Below are 18854 nucleotides of genomic sequence, written 5' to 3'. Positions count from 1 at the left end.
AATGGCCGGCCTGGCCGCAGTAGAGGCATAGGTTCCCCTGACAACGTCGTTCCCGTTCCTCGGATGTGAGATTGATGCGGCCCACCTGCATGGGCTCATCCTCCCCCATCTGTTGGTGGGTAGAGGAAACCGTGGTCTCAGGAACATAATGGGTGCGAACGTCTTTTGGGTTGCCCCTGCCGTCTCTCCCTTCGCCTCGCCTGGATGCGACTATCCACCCGAGAAGTCAGCTCGATGTGTCCGGCAGGCGATGTAGGGAGATTGTATGAAACCAGTTAGTCCTTAACGTAATGGCCCAAACCCAGCAGGAAGGCACATTGTGCTGCCGAGTTCCACTCACTCTGGCGAGCCCGGGTGCGGAAGTCATTGGCGTAGTCGCTGACTGTCCAATCCCCCTGGCTCAGACGCAGTAGACCACCAGCGGCGTCGGAACCTCGGGAAACCTCGTTTAACACTTTGCGGAGCTCCGCGGCGAAGGCTTAGAAGGACGAGCAGGCTGGAGTGCGACATTCCCACTTGGCCGTTCCCCAAAGGCGAGCTCTGCCTGTCAGATGGTTGATGGTGAAGGCCACCTTAGCGTCCTCAGAAGCAAAGGTATGAGGCTGCAGCGAGAAGAGGATGGAACAGTTCGTGATGTAAGGGCTGCAGCCTACAGGGTCTCCAGCGTAGCACTCTGGGGTTCCCACCCGGGGCTCCAGTAGCGGCCATGGTGGAACGGGAGTGGGGGCTGGAGATGTCAGAGCCGGAGAAAAAACACCAGGTGTAGCTTGGGTGAGAGTGGTAGTCAGCTGCTGCACCTGGGTGGCCAGCGTTGGAGGAGGAGATCATGGCTTCTTGATGCTGGAGAGTGTGCTCGATCCAATCGAAGCGATTCTGTGGTGACGTGGAGTGTGCTGGGTCCATCTTTGGCCAGATTGTACTGTAACGGGTGTGTCTTAGGACCCAATTGCAGTACTCGAGAATACAGGTATAGTTGGTAATGACCATTATTTACGTCACACACAGGAATCAAAGCAGTTAAGCTGCACAGGATAGAGTTCAGAGCAGGCTGCAGGCGACGAGTCTCTGGAGCCTCCCAGGGGAGTCGGGGAGTCGACTCAGCCGAGTCGAACAGGAGTACACGTGGCAATAGTTCAGGTGAGGAATCGCCGTACTCACTGAGCGGCTCAGGTTAGAACGAAGGTTCCGTTAGGGGACAGGCAGGAGACGTAGTCAGGAGAGCAGGGGGTCCGAAACCAGAAAAGGCCGATCAGTGGAGCAGACAAACCAGAGAGGGACAGGCAAGAGGGAGAGACAAGGCCATACGGGGAGTCGAGGAGCCGTAGCAGGGATTCACCAAACAGCCCAGGATAAAGGTAGACAAAAACCAGGAGGGACGGAACGAAGCTTGTGGTCGGGGACAGAAGGCTGAGGTGTTATCCGGGAAAGCGACAAGACGGGGTAGTCAGAGGCAGGCAGCGTCGATACCAGGAAAGCAGTGTGAACAATGCTGGAGAGAACAATGAACAATGAGAAAAATGAACAATCTGGCAGTCAGTGCATGGGGCAGAGCAGCATATGTAGTCGCTTGATTGCAGACCAGAGGCAGCTGTGGTAACAGGTGAGTGGAGTTGGCTTGATGAGGAGGGAGTGGCTAGCAGACAGGTGAGGAGGAGGAGGGGCCAGTGGAAAAGCCAAGGTCATTGTACTCAACCCTAAACACCTCAGAGAAACATTATCTGATCATATAGTTACCTTGGATGGTATAACCTTGGCCTCCAGTTCTACTGTGAGAAACCTTGGAGTTACCTTTGACTGGGACATGTCCTTTGACTCACACATAAAACAAGTCTCTAGGACAGCCTTCTTTCACCTGCGCAATATCAAGAACATTAGAAACATCCAATCTCAAAAGGAAGCTGGAAAACTAGTCCATGCATTTGTTACTTCTAGGCTGGACTTTATTATTTATTCTTGATGTGGATCCCCATTTGCTTCCACAAAATGGTCGCTAGTCTTCCTGGAGTCCACACAGAAAGCAGCAGCAATTAAAACAAACAATAATAACACCTAATCAATAAAACAAAGCAAGACAAATATGTCACTTAAACAAAAACAAGGCAGCTATATCAATAAAACAAAAACAACAGAAAAAACGACTGTCTGCCTCCCACGTCTCCCCTCACTCGGATCCCTCTGGCTCATGTTCCAGAATTCCTCCTTCATCTGCCCACTGGATTCCCCCCCTGGATCCCGCTGCCCATTCGGAGAAGATCCTCAGTATCTTTTTTCATTCAACCTGTGACTTTTTAAAACTCAGCAAAAACTCGATCTCTTGTTGACTTGTTGTCTGCATAGTGGGTTCTGCTCTGTTGCTTTTATTAGCGAAGCTTAACACTTATTATACAAACAATGAGTTATGACTGTAGGATACATAATCATTATCTCAATGTAAAACAATGGCAATGTGACATTGTTCACAGTGTAAGAACATTGTTATCACATGTTATGAGATGGATAAATACTGAAGCTCCAACAGGTTTGTCCAGGCAGCAGTACCGACAGTGGCCACAGATAGTCCCCACAGTCTGTGTTACAGCTCAGAGGGACTTCATGGTAAAGGAACACAGGACTGATCCCTGCCTGGGAACTGAACCGCCCGATTAAACGACAAAGATGATTTGAGTTTAAATTCCAACACTTGTTTGACTTTGTGAAGGATATTATGTGGACATTTTGTACGACTTGTGCCACTACTCACCAGTCACCTGTGGACTAAAGAATACACGTCACACTTGAGTAAGACCCCTGCATAGACCATATACAGTATCTGTCTACTACATAAACATAACAACTAGTCTGACAGTGGAGGTTCCATCATGTTAATCGGGAGTTTATCTCTCTCCCTTGTCACTAAGTTCTGCTCATTGTTTCTCTGTAAGATTGTGAGCTCTTTGCCTCACTATGTAAAGGGCTGTGCTGTGACTGTGGAGATTTGGCACTGTACAAATGGAAATTGAATTGAATTACATCATAACTCTATATCTGAGATGACATTTCTCCTGTTGTAACTGAATAAGACATGGATAATGAATTGTTAAGCAAGAACAATGAAAGGTACAGAGAGGTTATCTGGCCAGGATCTGAGGCTTCTATGGCTGCAGAACCTGACCTATTTTTAAACCTTTATATGTTCATATTTATCTCGTCAGGAGCGGACAGGTACAGTTTTGAAAGAGTTTTCATACACATTTGACTCAACACCAATCAACAAACTGCCAGTTATTCCTGCCGAAACCTACACAAACTAACAGTCAAACTGGTCTTAGTGATGGACAAGTGCTCCGGCTTACCCTGAGCTCCATGTGCTGTGGAAACCTCAGCCATGGAAACAAGTTGGTTCAGGAGCATCTAATGCCTCTCACCGCTTTTAGCATTTAAAAGCTGCTGCTTGTTGCGTCTCTGCTTCCTATTTTACGTGTTGTATTACTCTGAGCATGGCAACCTTTGGATTTGCAGTATTCCACTATTTTTCTCTACAGGTCACAGATTCTCTGTTCCCCACTGTGTTTGGGCCACATATACATACAGTACATACATGTCAAATTAACGCAGCAGCCTCGTCCATGAAGGACTCCATGTAAAGGCAGGGACAGAAAAGTTACACACTGGCTCATATTGAACAGCGCAGGCAAAGGCACGTGTCAGTTTCTACTCCTACTACAGCACTACCCAATGCTGCTCTGAGACTGTTACACAGCGGCTGATGTCATTGTGTTACTGCAGTACTTTATAAAATGTGTAGCAGAACGTGATGCTCTCAGGCCGCCTTGAGGGTTGTCAGTTCTCAGTCTAACGCCAGCATAGTGAAACTCTGGAACAAGGTCACAGGAAGCAGAAGAGACAAAGGAACAAATGAGTGAGGAAAAGGAAGCTTGGTTAGATATCATTTTTGTGATTCAGTAAGGGTGAGACAAAAACAAAGAGGACGGATGCTAAACCCTGACTTGAGGTTGGGATCCTCCAGCCTTTCACCATACGTTTACATGTCGGCTCTTTTCCTCTGATCGCACGCTCAGGGTGGGAGGCTCAAATGCTCTTATTGAAAGTACTGTGTTGCACTGCTGTTCTCACAAATTATCATCATTTTCCCGTTTCCTGGTTGATCAGCAACTGAAAAGACAATGGGTTGTAAAAATCTGGACAAACAATATATTTGTTCCTGACTAACATTACCATTTGACAGTGTTCAAATGAAGAAATATATCTTGACAGACAAGAATGCAGCGGACATGTCACTAATGAAAAACATTACAACATGGAACATCAGGTTCCGTGTTTCCAACTAAAATGAAATTGTCAGTTATTTAAAGTTTCAGTGTGTAATATTCAGAAGAACGTATTCACAGAAAATGAATATATTGTCCATAATTGTGTGTTCATATATTTATAATCACCTGCAACAAACAACCAATGTTTTTTCGTCTACTCTGAATGAGTTAAATATAGTAACATTAGGTGGACCCGACCTCCGTGTAAATCGCCATGTTTGCTACGTCATGCAGTGCTGCGGAAAAAAATCACCACCCCGACTTCCGGGGTCCGGGTTCCGAGGTATAATGGAACACAGCATTAAATATGGTTGCAGAAAATTGTCCAGAATATGTGCATTCGCGTAAAATTTCCAGCGCTGCGGGAAATGAAATGGAATTAGAGGTGCGCCACCATAAAATGTCCCCCGTCGGATACTCAGTTGGTTGCGGTTTGCAACTTTACCACCAGATGCCCCCAGAAAAGTACAAAAACTACACCCTGGGGCTTTAAAGCTAGAAAAAGAAAAGTATCTTCTAACCATTGTCTTGTTTCTATAGCAGTGCTCTAAGATACTGGGAAAATTATTTTATAGACAATTAAATTATTACATCAAAAATTCCCAATCTAACTCCAAATGGTAAGATTGCCTGTGACATCATACAGGACAAGCACAATTTTAACAGGCACTGCACTGGTATGATATATGCTAAGAGCATCGATATAAATTTAAAGCCGGCAGATATATTTGATTGGCACGGCTGGAGGAATGATCAGCGAACCCCATGTCGTCAAAGCCGTCCTGCACTGTACACTGAATGATAATACAGTGTAATTAATGCACATGTATATGCACACTTCTCACATAACATCAGATACAATCACACTGCAAATGTTAAATTGTGACCCTACAATAGCTGTGTTGTAAAAATGATTTTTCCTTCCAGATACTACAAACATTTTTTTCAAAACATCAGTTACATCAGTAATGCGACTAGCAGGGGCTCGTCCGAGGTGTGGGGGGTCTGATTCTGTAATTATATGGTAGCTACGTGACGTTCTGAACGTTAAGTTCAATTTTATATATATATATATATATATATATATATATTCCATATATATGGAGTGTAAATACACAGAGGTTTGCTGAAGGCTTTTGTCTTTGAGTTGATTAATGTGGAAAGCTGTGGCCACTGAATGCACTTTGTGTCGAAGCAGTTGAAGAGTCAGTAAAAGTGAAGTCAGCATGGAAGACGTGAGTTACTAATTTAAAAAAACAGGGTCTTTCATTTTGAAAACAGAGGACTGTGACAAAGTCTTGCTTGTCGCATGTTCAAATGAGACAGGCCTTCTGAATGGTTCAGGTTTCCAGGAGCTGAACAACCCGTCAATGTTAGCGCTCATACTCCAGCACTTTGTTGTGATTGACAGACAACCTTGTTGGATTCCATGAAGCTGTCGTCTCCGTGGTGAGTTCAAGTGCTTCACATTTCTGTGTCCTCATCCCAAAGTCCTCAGGTGCGAATGTCTGTGGACGCCCTGGGAGCCATTGGAGACCTGTCCAGGGTGCCCCAGAGCATGCTGGGATTGGTCGCCCCCCCCCCCCCCCCCCCCCCCATGAATAAATAATAATAAAATGAAAAAATAAAATAATAATAATAATAACAAAATCATTTACAGAAAATATTAATTATAATAATCTGAGATGTACTGTCGTTTTCATTCAACATCAGCGTATCGCCTCCTGAAGCAAGCAGTACGCGTCCCCTTAGAGATCAAGTCAACTAAAATCAGCAACACTAACACCGGAAGTTTTCGAATATTAACTTCAGAACAAAATAGTGACGCGGTGACTTTAATGCATATTGTCTGATGTCATGGGGGAAATGTAGTGGTCAACTCTGCCGAGTTGGCCTTTCACGGTCTAATGTGGCTGTTTGAACTAAACGACTGTTAATGGGAAATGACAGAGAGGAGCTTAGATAACATCTTTCTGCACAAGTTGACATTTGTGTCTGGATTATTTCACAATCACTAACATTAATGTACGAGCCACATCAAATATACCAACCGTGCTATAGAGGCTGTTAAGGAAACAAGAATTTGTTGAATATTGCTAATATTATTATTATTATTATTATTATTGTTATTATTGAATATTGGTTGTGTTTTTTCATTTACTAAAAACGGTAAAATTAGGCTTTCAATTACTAATTTCTTGTTTTATAATTAATGAGTCTCTACAATCGCTCAATTACAATGTTTTTCAATCCGTTTAAAATTTTGTATTTATATGACTGTTAAGAGTGTGGCATACAACTAGTGAACTGTCCAAGTGTTGTTTATCATAAATATTTAGTCCCTGTGATGAAAAAGAAAATTGCTGCCTCATTTGCACAGTCGGCGAGGATCTTTTATTGTGAAGGTAATCACCGGAAGAGGTGTTTGATATCGCTGGTGCCTTAACGCTGGTCTGGCAGTGGGTGACTCGGTGACTGCGGCGACCGCAATTTGGGCAACATGGGCGACGTGTTGGGATTTAGTGCGAGCGGACTCTGAGGAGCGTCGGGAACATGGCGGAGAGGTGAGTGGACCGAGTCCCGGGCCGAGGGAGTCCGCTGAGAGCGGAGGGAGGGAGCGAGGGAGGGAGGGAGGGAGGCTAACCGGGCTTCGCCAGCGGCTGGTAGCTAGCTGCTCCGCTCACCTCGTCGCCCCGTCGTCTTAACAGTCCCCACGATGAAAAGCATCTATCTCAGGCGAGGCGAGCTGCCCGCCCGCTCGGGTCGGTTGCTTGTTGGCTTGGGCGTTGTTTCTCCCAGATATAAGTGACGGTGGCTTCGGCGGCAGAAGGAGGCTGCGGGCTGGAGGCGGAGGAGGAGGATGAGGATGAGGAGGAGGATGCTGTTGCACCTGTCGGTCTGGATCGCCGTCTCCTCGCTGGAATGCAGTGGACCTGCTCCTCTGGTGAGGTGCTGACAGCGGAGCCGCCAGAGGAGCCTTGGTGCTCGGCTCGCCCGGTTGTCACGATCCTCCCTCGCATCTCGCATCCTCATGATGGATTGAGGCGACTCCCATGAGAGGATGGCTCTCGAAATGGAGAAGCGTGGCCCCATCCCGTATGGAGGCACTTGGGTGGACGGTGCCGTCACTCCACACGGCCTCACAGGTCGTGGGGTTTCATATGAACCTTTCACAGTACACGAGTTCTGCGAACGAAAAGCAGTGTAGAAAAAAATGTCCATTGTCACGTCTGCTCCTCACTGATCAACATTACCTCCCACTGATGGGGCAAACCAGCGGTCAACAGTCCAACGACTGGATCATCTTTGTACATGTTACTGAGCCCATGTTGTACAAAGCACCAGATAAGGCCATTCTAGGACCCACCGGTTTGGTCATTCACTTCTGCAGTAATTATTGATGGCTGATGAAACAGCGTGTGGTCTTGTGGTCACATGTTGTGGCTATAACAGCTTGGAAGGTCCACTGTGGAGATACTGTCTTCCATGTAATGGTTATGATAACTGGCTCACCATGGCCCGCTTGAGATTCTTATCAGGAAAATTCAACTGCTGCTGCATTTTGCACAATCGCGAGGGAAAGCATCACGTTAGAGGCTGCCTCTTGTACTGTATCTGCTCATCTTTTTCTTTGCCATGGAAACCCACATGAACACCAGCAGCATCGCGGCCTGTCAGTCTCAGGCCTCACGTGCGTGGCGCTGCTTGTAAAACTCCGCTTGGAGGAGGAGTTCCATACACGCCCAGCAGATTGGCGTCTAGAATCAAAATTGGTATCTGCATTTTGTTTGCTTACATTTTTACATGAAGCTATTTCCCCCCACATTGTGATTGCAAACACAATCACTTGCAACAAAAAACAAAAAAAAAATAATTAAAAAAATAATAATTTTTTGTTATGTTTCCCACAAAATGTACATTTGATTTGTAAACAGGGTTGGTTTGTACTGTATATCTAAAGTGCCCGTGTTTTGTCCATGTACAACGTATGGGCACAAAATGCAGAGGAAGAGGAGAGGAAAGGGAAAACCCCAAAAAGCATCATATGGACACTTATTAATATAATAACAGGCTTCTTTGGGGCTTTGTGGAAAAAAAGGGTTTCACGGTATCTCTCTGTAGGAATGATGTATTATCAGTACCTGGAATAGGTCCATACCAGGCCTGTGTCATGATCCAGAAGATTGGGAGCATGCAACCACCATAATACTGTGACAGTGACCATGTACACAAACAGGACATGTCCCCTTTAGGGATGTTTTTTTTGTTGGATGCCTGTAAAGATACCCATGCTGATAACCTGAGCTGTTTTTGTGACTGGAAGCCACAAAATGTGTGGGCTTAAAACTTTGCTTAAGAATAGAGTTCCTCTTGTTCTATTGTGTTTTCTTTGTAGACAGTTGGTCAGAGATTTCAGCTCTCGATGATGATTTAATACTGAAAACTGGTCCCGAATTAGCATTTTCCAGCCTTTTAACAGTCGTCTGAGAGTTTGACTTTTGCGCTCAACTTGGGCATATACTGTGTTCATATGAACAGTGGGTGTTAATGCACTGTAAGTCTGATTGCAGCTGCTGTCCAAACTCTAGTCTCCGCCTGTGCTCTGGTTGCTTTGAAGCTTTGTCTGTTGTGCTACTGTGAGTGAAGAAATTGTGTGCACTATTTCTCGCAGAATGATTGTTCTACAGCACCACTGGTTAATAGGTCTTGAAAGATGCTGTGCTCAGGAACTCTCTTTCAGTTCTTGTGGTTGCAGTGGAAATGTCTTCACTGAAGAACCACACAGGTATGAGGTACTGTACATCAGCAGCTGATGGTCTTTAATAGTTCCACTACTGAAGTCTGATCAATGAACATGTGACGACTATAGATTGCACGGATCATCATGTCTGCTTGTCAGCTTGACATTTGATCCTGGCCGTAGGGTGGGGCACTGAGCCTGTGGGTTGTGCCAGCAGCACATGGTTGAAATATTCATATCATCATGCTTGAGCCTCTAACCTGCCGCCATATCTGTCACATATACTCATGTTGTCTCCAGCATCTCCTGCTTGAGGAAATAAAGAGGTCAGGTGAATTACAACAGACCCAAACCCTCAGCCCTGTGGTGTGTACCTAACTGATGGACCTGATGTCTCTGACTGACTCAACCTGCTGTGACTGAGGAGCCATCGTTACATAAACTACTTCCACTGATGCAATGAGAACAGATCGTGAATGCAGCCTGCTGAAATATTTACAATGCTGCACGTCTTACTGAGATTTTAAACTATTATTACCATCATCTCACGACCTCACCATACATGGTTATCAGCACCTGGTCGTAACCAGGGATGCCATTTTGTGCTGTTGACATCATTTGGAGTCAGAGTCTGCACAGTAATGATGGTGGAGTGTAGCGGCGATATCGAGGTCCTGCCAATAAGTGCTGTCATGATTTGCCACTCAGTTGTTATAGCATGAAATAACTTTATAAACCAAACTTATCAGAAACATCTTGAACATACATCAGTGTGCAAAGAACTACCTCAAATGACAGAGCCCATCTTTGAAGAGGGCAGGGTTTATGACCTATAATATTAATAATAAACTTTATTTCTATAGCACTTTTCTTAACAAGGTTACAAAGTGAATTAAAAAAAAAGCAGATAAAAACCAAGAACATCATAATCAAAGAAGAAAAGTACAAAAAACAGAGGTATCATGAACTATCATGGTTGGAACAGTAGTGAGAACAGCAGCACAGTGAGAACAGTAATGAGAACAGCATCATGGTGAGAACAGTAGTGAGAACAGCATCACAGTGAGAACAGTAATGAGAACAGCATCATGGTGAGAACAGTAGTGAGAACAGCATCACAGTGAGAACAGTAATGAGAACAGCATCATGGTGAGAACAGTAGTGAGAACAGTAGTGAGAACAGCATCACGGTGACAACAGTAGTGAGAACAGTAGTGAGAACAGTAGTGAGAACGGCATCACAGTGAGAACAGTAGTGAGAACAGTAGTGAGAACAATAGTGGGAACACTAGTGAGAACGGCATCACAGTGAGAACAGTATTGAGAACAGCATCACAGTGAGAACAGTAGTGTGAACAGTAGTGAGAACAGCATCACAGTGAGAACAGTAATGAGAAGAGTAGTGAGAACAGCATCACAGTGAGAACAGTAGTGAGAACAGTAGTGAGAACAGCATCACAGTGAGAACAGTAGTGAGAACAGCATCACGGTGAGAACAGTAGTGAGAACAGTAGTGAGAACAGCATCACAGTGAGAACAGTAATGAGAACAGCAGTGAGAATGGCATCACAGTGAGAACAGTAATGAGAACAGTAGTGAGAACAGCATCACAGTGAGAACAGTAGTGAGAACGGCATCACAGTGAGAACAGTAATGAGAACAGTAGTGAGAACAGCATCACGGTGAGAACAGAAGTGAGAACAGTAGTGAGAACAGCATCACGGTGAGAACAGTAGTGAGAACAGAAGTGAGAACGGCATCACAGTGAGAACAGTAGTGAGAACAGCATCACAGTGAGAACAGCATCACGGTGAGAACAGTAGTGAGAACAGAAGTGAGAACAGCATCACGGTGAGAACAGTAGTGAGAACAGTAGTGAGAACAGTAGTGAGAACGGCATCACGGTGAGAACGGTAGTGAGAACAGTAGTGAGAACAGTAGTGAGAACAGTAGTGAGAACGGCATCACGGTGAGAACAGTAGTGAGAACAGTAGTGAGAACGGCATCACGGTGAGAACAGTAGTGAGAACAGTAGTGAGAACAGTAGTGAGAACAGCAGCACAGTGAGAACAGTAGTGAGAACAGTAGTGAGAACAGTAGTGAGAACGGCATCACGGTGAGAACAGTAGTGAGAACAGTAGTGAGAACAGCAGCACAGTGAGAACAGTAGTCAGAACAGTAGTGAGAACAGTAGTGAGAACAGCATCACAGTGAAAACAGTAGTGAGAACAGTAGTGAGAACAGCATCACGGTGAGAACAGTAGTGAGAACAGTAGTGAGAACAGCATCACAGTGAAAACAGTAGTGAGAACAGTAGTGAGAACAGCATCACTGTGAGAACAGTAGTGAGAACAGTAGTGAGAACAGTAGTGAGAACAGTAGTGAGAACAGCATCACGGTGAGAACAGTAGTGAGAACAGTAGTGAGAACAGTAATGAGAACAGTAGTGAGAACAGCATCACAGTGAGAACAGTAGTGAGAACAGCATCACGGTGAGAACAGTAGTGAGAACAGTAGTGAGAACAGTAATGAGAACAGTAGTGAGAGCAGCATCACGGTGAGAACAGTAGTGAGAACAGTAGTGAGAACAGTAATGAGAACAGTAGTGAGAACAGCATCACAGTGAGAACAGTAGTGAGAACAGCATCACAGTGAGAACAGTAGTGACAACAGTAGTGACAACAGTAGTGACAACAGCAGCACAATGAGAACAGCATGTCACCACATCACTATACCCGATGAATTTGACGCAGGGCTGAGCTATTGAGCTCTGCTCTGCTATAGATGGACACAGATTGCTTGTGGCCGCACCGAATCCTGTTTGAATTAAAATATGAAAGTGACCATGGTATTGACTGACATTGACAGTGGATGGAGGGAGAGGGGGAGGGGCGGGAGAGATAGAGGGGGCTATTGGTGGATGAAGAGATATAGAGAGAGTGGGAGCACTTCTAATAGGATTATTGTGTAAATGTGTTTGTCTGAAGGGGGGGGCTTTACACTCACTATGACTGTAAATGTTAGGGGTACTATCCTATTTTCTCTCTGCGTATGGCTGTGCAATATAAGCTGAACTGTACATGCTGAGTCATTTTATATTTAATACATATTGTCACGCAAAATGTCTTTGTGACTGTGTAAATTGCGTCCCCGTCTTTGCAGATGTAAGTTGCATCAGCCGCTGTGCTCTCCTCCCATCTTCATGATTCTTTGTAATAAGGCAAAGCACTACTTCTGTTTGTGCCTGACTTAAACTACAGTGTGACACAGAATTCAGATTGTTGCTACACTGAAAACCTTTTCTGTCTCTGCCAGTGTACCTTACCCAGCTATTGTTGAGGCCCGAGCGACGGTGGAGCTGCATTCAACACAAGTTCTGTTGTTGCTGTGATGATCGTCAATATGAGAAGGCAACAGTTTTAATGGTTTTCTAACATAACTCACTTAACGCCACTTATTATTTCCATGTAGGACATTTGAGGCACTTATATCTTAAGGCACAGGTTACAGCGTCCTCAATTGTAGTAATAATATCTGAGGTTGGGTGAGGGGTGGAGATCATTTTTAAAGAATGTATTCCAAAAAAACACTGCATCAGCTAAACTATGTCCTTTATGGACCAAATGCTTATTTCTCAATCCTTGGGTTTCGATTTCTTATCTATTCAGAACTTGTTCGTATTGTGATACTATAAGTATCAAGATTCTATATCTATCTATCTATCTATTTATTGTCATTTGTGTTTACTTCTTTAACACTAGACCACAGGCAAAAGTTGAATAATACATTATGAAGAGAAGTAACCTATATCATGAGTAAAATTTTCAGTCAGTCTGCCTGAGTTTTATTTCTGCAGAAATATTGCTAAAATCCCCTTGGCTCAAGAACTGTTTTTATCCATCCATCTTCTACCGCGTTATCCATTTAAGGGTCGCGGGGGTGCTGGAGCCAATCCCAGCTAACATTGGGCGAGAGGCGGGGTTCACCCTGGACAGGTCGCCAGCCTATCGCAGGGCCACATACAGAGATGGACAACCATTCACTCTCACATTCACGGTCAATTTAGAGTCTCCAATGAACCTGACCCCATTCTGCATGTCTTTGGACTGTGGGAGGAAGCCGGAGAACCTGGAGAGAACCCACACATACACGGGGAGAACATGCAAACTCCACACAGAAAGGTCCTGGTTGGTTTGAACCGGATTCGAACCCAGAACCTTTTTGCTGTGAGGCGAAAGTGCTAACCACCGTGCAGCCCTTGTTCAAATGAATCAAAGCATCAAATGAATCAAAGCAGAACCCCTGAAGTTGCATGCAGTCAGTGTGCTTTGTGGTCAGTGTAGCGTCACTGAGGTTTTAGATAGTGAACTCCATTACAAACCATTACTTTACCGTTGTTCCTACTCCACCAGACAAAAACTGTTACTGTTATTTAAAAATGCACTCATAAAACTATGATCTAATTATCTTGAACAAAAATTCTTCATGTGTTTGGAAGCAATTGTTCATGCAAAAACAAAAAGAAGATGAAGTGGAACTGCTCTTGCAGGAGAACAGGTGGTGTTCATATGGATATTAATTTTCTTAATTTTTAAATATTTATTTAATGCATGCTTCTTTTCATTACTATGGCCGTCCGTGTAACTACAGTACAGTAAATGTAATCTGTGCTGTGTTTACGCCTGGTCCTCAGAGACCCACAAAACTGACAGATTGTGTGACCTCAATAAACTCAGCAGAATTTGCGCGTCTCCTCCTATTATTTGTGCCATCCTCTGCTGAATGCATATATGCACGACGGAGTGAGGCGCGTCCGGCAAACACTCGTACAAACCACACGCAGACCAGTCCAGCCCGCGGTGTCAGGTTGATGAAAACCTCACATGTCTGGGGCAGAAAGCATCATATCAGCAGGAGACTGAGGCAATTTGGCACTTTTACCATGACATTTATATTATTTCATGCAGTTTTGCAGTATATCCTGCATGCGACTCCATTGTTAATGTCTATTTAAACTGTTAATTCACACGAAACATTCGGCAATGGTCTAATTATCATTATTCTTAACAAGCTGAATGTTCCGCAACCTTCTATTTCCAGCTAACAGGGAGGTTTTTACATCAGTGAAGTCAGCGCTTTGCTTGGCGTTGTGGTGAACTGTTGTTCTAGAATGATGCTAATGTTCTTTTATCAGCTGCAGCCCTGTGCCAGGGCTCTGCCTGTCGGCCTGTCTGCTCCCATTCACCACAACCCACTCACACAAGATGGAAGTCAAAAGCTCTGCAAATATGTCATTTCTCATATTCCTAATGGAATCACTACACTCTACAATGAATACTGTTGACCTCAATGACTTTGCAGTAGGGTAAGAAATACTGCTGTATGATTGGCGGCTGTATTTTTTGTATTGACTGTAATTGGATCGTCACCCTCCTCATTTACTCATCTGTAAATGTACAGTACTTCCGAGAAAAGGGATGCCTTTGATATTTTTTCTCAGTTAACTTCATACAAAGTGCAGTAAACAGAAGTGAAATCAGTATTTGGTGTGAGCAGCCTTTGTCTCTACAGCAGCTCTGGTTCTCCTCGGTTCACCTACACATACAGGAACATTTCAGTGACGTGGATAAGCTGTGGATTTAGACTCATTGTCATGTGTCTCCTCATGATGCTGACATCAGGTCTTTGGAGACCAGGTTTCCTCCTGGTTCTTCTCCTGGTTCTCCTCCTGGTTCTTCTCTGTTGTTTGCTGCCGCAGGGGGAAAGGTAGAACACATCAGGCATCTCCTGATTGTGCTTTGTGATTGATAAGAATATAAACAGCCAAACATTTGCACAGTATTGTAATATGTATTTATATACAGTAGAGCTTTTCTAGTCTTATCAACCACTCAAAAGTGCTTTACGGTACAAGTCACATTCACCCACTCTCACACACATTCACACAGCGCTGCTAGACACTTTTTCTAGCACACAACGACCCTCGTTTTCTTCAGCCACAGCCGCCCATATTATATTATATACACTACTGGAGTTTGACAATAACCTAAATTTTCATGAGTCCGCTCAACAGAAGTGGAAGTAACTCCTCTACATTGGAGCTGGCAGCAGTGTTACTGGCAATATCATATGACTGAATTTGATAATATAACATTGAATGTTATTATGAAAGGTGGACAGCACATGACTACTGTGCTATTGTCTCAAGGGTGAGGCGGCAGAGCTGAGAGTGTTTATCCACAGGCAGAGGTCGAACACACAGTACAGGGCTGCTGCTCTTCACTACATGACAGTGCACAGTGGTGTTTATGTATAACAGGCAGTGATATATGGTGTGATGGACTGAAATGGTCAGATGTAGTGGAGGCAGAGATGAGGCATTGATCAGGCTCATTGTTTTTTTACACCACAGGGGCCTTGTTTTGTCAGTGAATGGATATTGATTAGTTCATTCGAGGGGCGGGGGGTGAATGTGACCTCAGCTGCTGCTACAAACTCCATTAAGTTTTCCATTTGCATGCCATGAACGTGCACACATACTGAAACTGTTAAATAGACACACACACACACACACACACACACACACACTAGAGTACATACATGTGTTATGACGGATGGGTGCGATTAGCCTGCGAAAGGATTAAAACTTACTACTTTCAAAAGTTGTTGCAGTTGTACTTTTCAGGAAACCCCACCTCTCGCCCAATGTCAGCTGGAATTGGCTCCAGCCCCCACGACCCTTGGATAAAGTTTAGGGTTGGAATGGTACGTGTATTTGTGCCGAACCGTCACGGTACGGACGTCATGGTTCAGTGCAGGCAGTCATATGGAGAATACACACTATAAAAATGTATAAAACTGAGTTATTGATTGATAATGGTAATGCGGAACCAAAATTTCACATGCGTGAGCTCCCTTCCGGACTCCTTAAACTGTGAGCCCTAGCATAAGCTGATTGGCTGAGCCGGTAACACGTGACATGGCGACTGGAAAGGACCCACAGGAGCCGGAGTATCCCTGGTGTGGGAAAACTTTCTATTGCTCTTTTAAATAAATAATATATGATGCAAACAAAAAGTCACAATCGGCTTCAAAACTGAAAAAACATGTTATCTGTTATACATATGTTATAAAAGTACAAAATAAATATAATAATAATAAAAATAAAACGTATGCATTAGGTGTGTTTGTTCCACCAAGGCTATATTTAAACATTCAGCACTTAAAATAAAGGACTCAAACATTTTAATATTGTACCATATTACGCAGTTAAATGTAAACAGCGCCCACACACCGTCCTCGTCCGATCCCCCACTCGCCCACCGTTGCTATTGTAGCTCACTGGGAATCCAAAGCTAACCAGGAAAACCATCAGTTCAAATCTGACTGGACTGATCAGTTTTGTTTTAATATACCAGACCAGCCAATCCAAAAGCGAGGTGCTTGATATGCAGAGCAGCTGTCTGCAAAGCAAATATAAAGAACTAAGATAAAATGAAAACAGGGAAGGTGGACAATTCAGTACTACTAAAAACAGCAAACTAATTGGTAAAATTGAATACAATTCAATAATATAAATATAAATTAAATAATACCAAAATAAAAAGCAAATGACCTTTGCCTCTAGAAAAGCAAATATTTATAATCGGATATTATTTGGTAAGCACATATTATTAAAGTGTCAAACTAATAATAATGTGCTGGTGTGATATTGTGGTATTTAACCTCACATTTTAAAAGTGACAAACTGAAAATGTCATTCTTTGTGTGTGTGTGTGTGTGTGTGTGTGTGTGTGTGTGTGTGTGTGTGTGTGTGTGTGTGTGTGTGTGTGTGTGTGTGCGTGTGTTTGTAAAGGGGCTGCTGATAGTTGTCTATGTGAAAAGCTGTTTAACAATCTTGTGATGCAGACATATGTCCGGCCTATGTAGAAAAGTTGACTCAGTCCTGTCCTGCTGTAATGCCACTTGCTGTAATGCTGTTGTCATTGTTTGTTAATATTAGAGGCACAGTAAATAAAAATGTTTTTGGTTTGAGTCAGATATATAAAGGTGTGCGTGTTTAACCCCAAACATTTTGGCCCTTGGCTTGGCATGCTTGACATAATTTGGCCCTTGGGGAAAACTAGTTAGGGAGCCCTGGTCTAGAGAGAGGACATGAAGTGAAAGAAAGATACCATTGGGTACTGGCACTGGTATGTTTAAATGTGAATGGTACCCAACCATTGAAATGACTACCTTTTATGTTTGTTTTTAAATTCATTAAAACTAAGATGGAAAGAAGAAAAATTTGCTTAAATATTTATTTTCATGTCAATCATGAATAAATGTAGCCATTTATATACGGGCGGTTGTGTGTGCCCATGCTTTAGGCTGGATGAATGAATGATGAATCACAGCCTGTGGTCTGGCAGGATTTATGGAGAAAGTGGAGCCTCACAGGAGGGAGGGAGGGAGTGTGGAGCTAACAGCCAGGAGACTCTTTTAATTAGCCATGCTGCTGTTGAAGAGCTAATCAACTTTGTGCGGCGATCACACACACATAGACAACTATCAGCAGCCCCTTTACAAACACACGCACACACACACACACACACACACACACACACACACACACAGGCAGTTACGATGCTGACAGCTTGTGGAAATAAAACATCCTCTGTCAGGCGTTGTTGTTGTTGGGGGTGCGAGGGTCGGGGGTTAGTGGGGGAGTGGTGGGGCGAAGGCAGCAGAGCGAGACAGGAAGCTGGAGTGGGACACATTTGATTTGTACACAATTAACCCCCCCCCCCAGTTTGTCTGTCCTCAACCTCTGTTGATTGTTATATTGTTCTTCCCCACCTCTCTCATGTTGTGGGGTCGGACGAGGCTACAGAACATTAGCCTCCACCCAAACACCTCAGGGAGGAAAGTGTGATCGTGAACGTCATCCGCTCCTGGACAATACAACTACAATCTTTAATTATTTGATTTATTGTTTGTTTAGTCTCAGAATGTTAATGACAAATATGCATTAATAGTTAATTGTCCCTCAGTCCACAAAAGACATTCAGATTCATACACCAACAGCAGAAAGAGAAAAGAAGCTTGTCCAGTGTCACTGCAGCCTCCACCTGAGAGTGTGTGTGTGTGTGTGGGGACAAGTTGCTGGACTCAGTCTGACTGTTTAGGAAGTGGTACTAAAACTATGATCTGTAGATAAAAATGAAGCAAGACAATGCAGGACATTGCGATATTTTAAACTGTGGTGATTTGGAGGAGGCTCAGGAGACCTCCTGCACCAGGGGAGTGACGACACACTGACTCCAGTCTTCTTATCCCTCCACGGGTTAAAATGCCTGTGAAGAAGCTTCCAAGAGGAGAGAGACACAGAAAGAGAAGATGTATTGATGTGTATAGATCAAATGAGTTCTCAACCAATTGAGAAAATGAAAAGCATTAGACTGGTGATATATATACCTTTTTATATTGTAATAACACCATTTCATTTTGACCATGTCATTATAAATGATTTTTGGATCTATGTAAGCTTCAGGTTGAGTCCTTAGTCCTTGATTGTGACGGTTTGCAGGAAGCAGGACCCAAATGCAGAGGTGGCGAAAAAGGATATTTAATAATAAAAGAAAACAGACTTACAGTGTCTCAATAAAACAAAAACAAAATACAACTAAAGGTGTCCACGAGAGCAGGAACAGAAACAATGTCTGGAAGCACTGGGGAAAAAGGGAGACAGGAAGTGCGGAAATACAAGGAACTACTTTGAAATAAAACCGGAACCAACAACAATGGATCAAAAGCGCTAACAA

At 43.8% G+C, this 18854-nt stretch overlaps 1 protein-coding gene across 2 annotated transcripts in view; it reads left to right on the top strand.

Annotated features, from left to right (window-relative positions):
• The first annotated feature begins 6748 nt into the window (after nt 1-6748).
• Nucleotides 6749-18854, top strand: part of arhgap39 (Rho GTPase activating protein 39) — an 81529-nt gene continuing 69423 nt past the window's right edge. The window contains exon 1 of one of the 2 annotated variants that reach the window (XM_035648475.2): nt 6749-6874. In XM_035648475.2, the coding sequence (XP_035504368.1) occupies nt 6864-6874 (11 nt within the window). In that variant the 5' untranslated portion in view covers nt 6749-6863. The remainder of the gene's footprint in view (nt 6875-18854) is intronic. The other variant, XM_035648473.2, reaches the window with a different exon arrangement.

This window comes from Scophthalmus maximus, chromosome 13 (genome assembly GCF_022379125.1).
Source record: "Scophthalmus maximus strain ysfricsl-2021 chromosome 13, ASM2237912v1, whole genome shotgun sequence".
NCBI classification, from domain to species: Eukaryota; Metazoa; Chordata; class Actinopteri; order Pleuronectiformes; family Scophthalmidae; genus Scophthalmus; species Scophthalmus maximus.
This window is presented reverse-complemented; position numbering and strand designations above follow the sequence as displayed.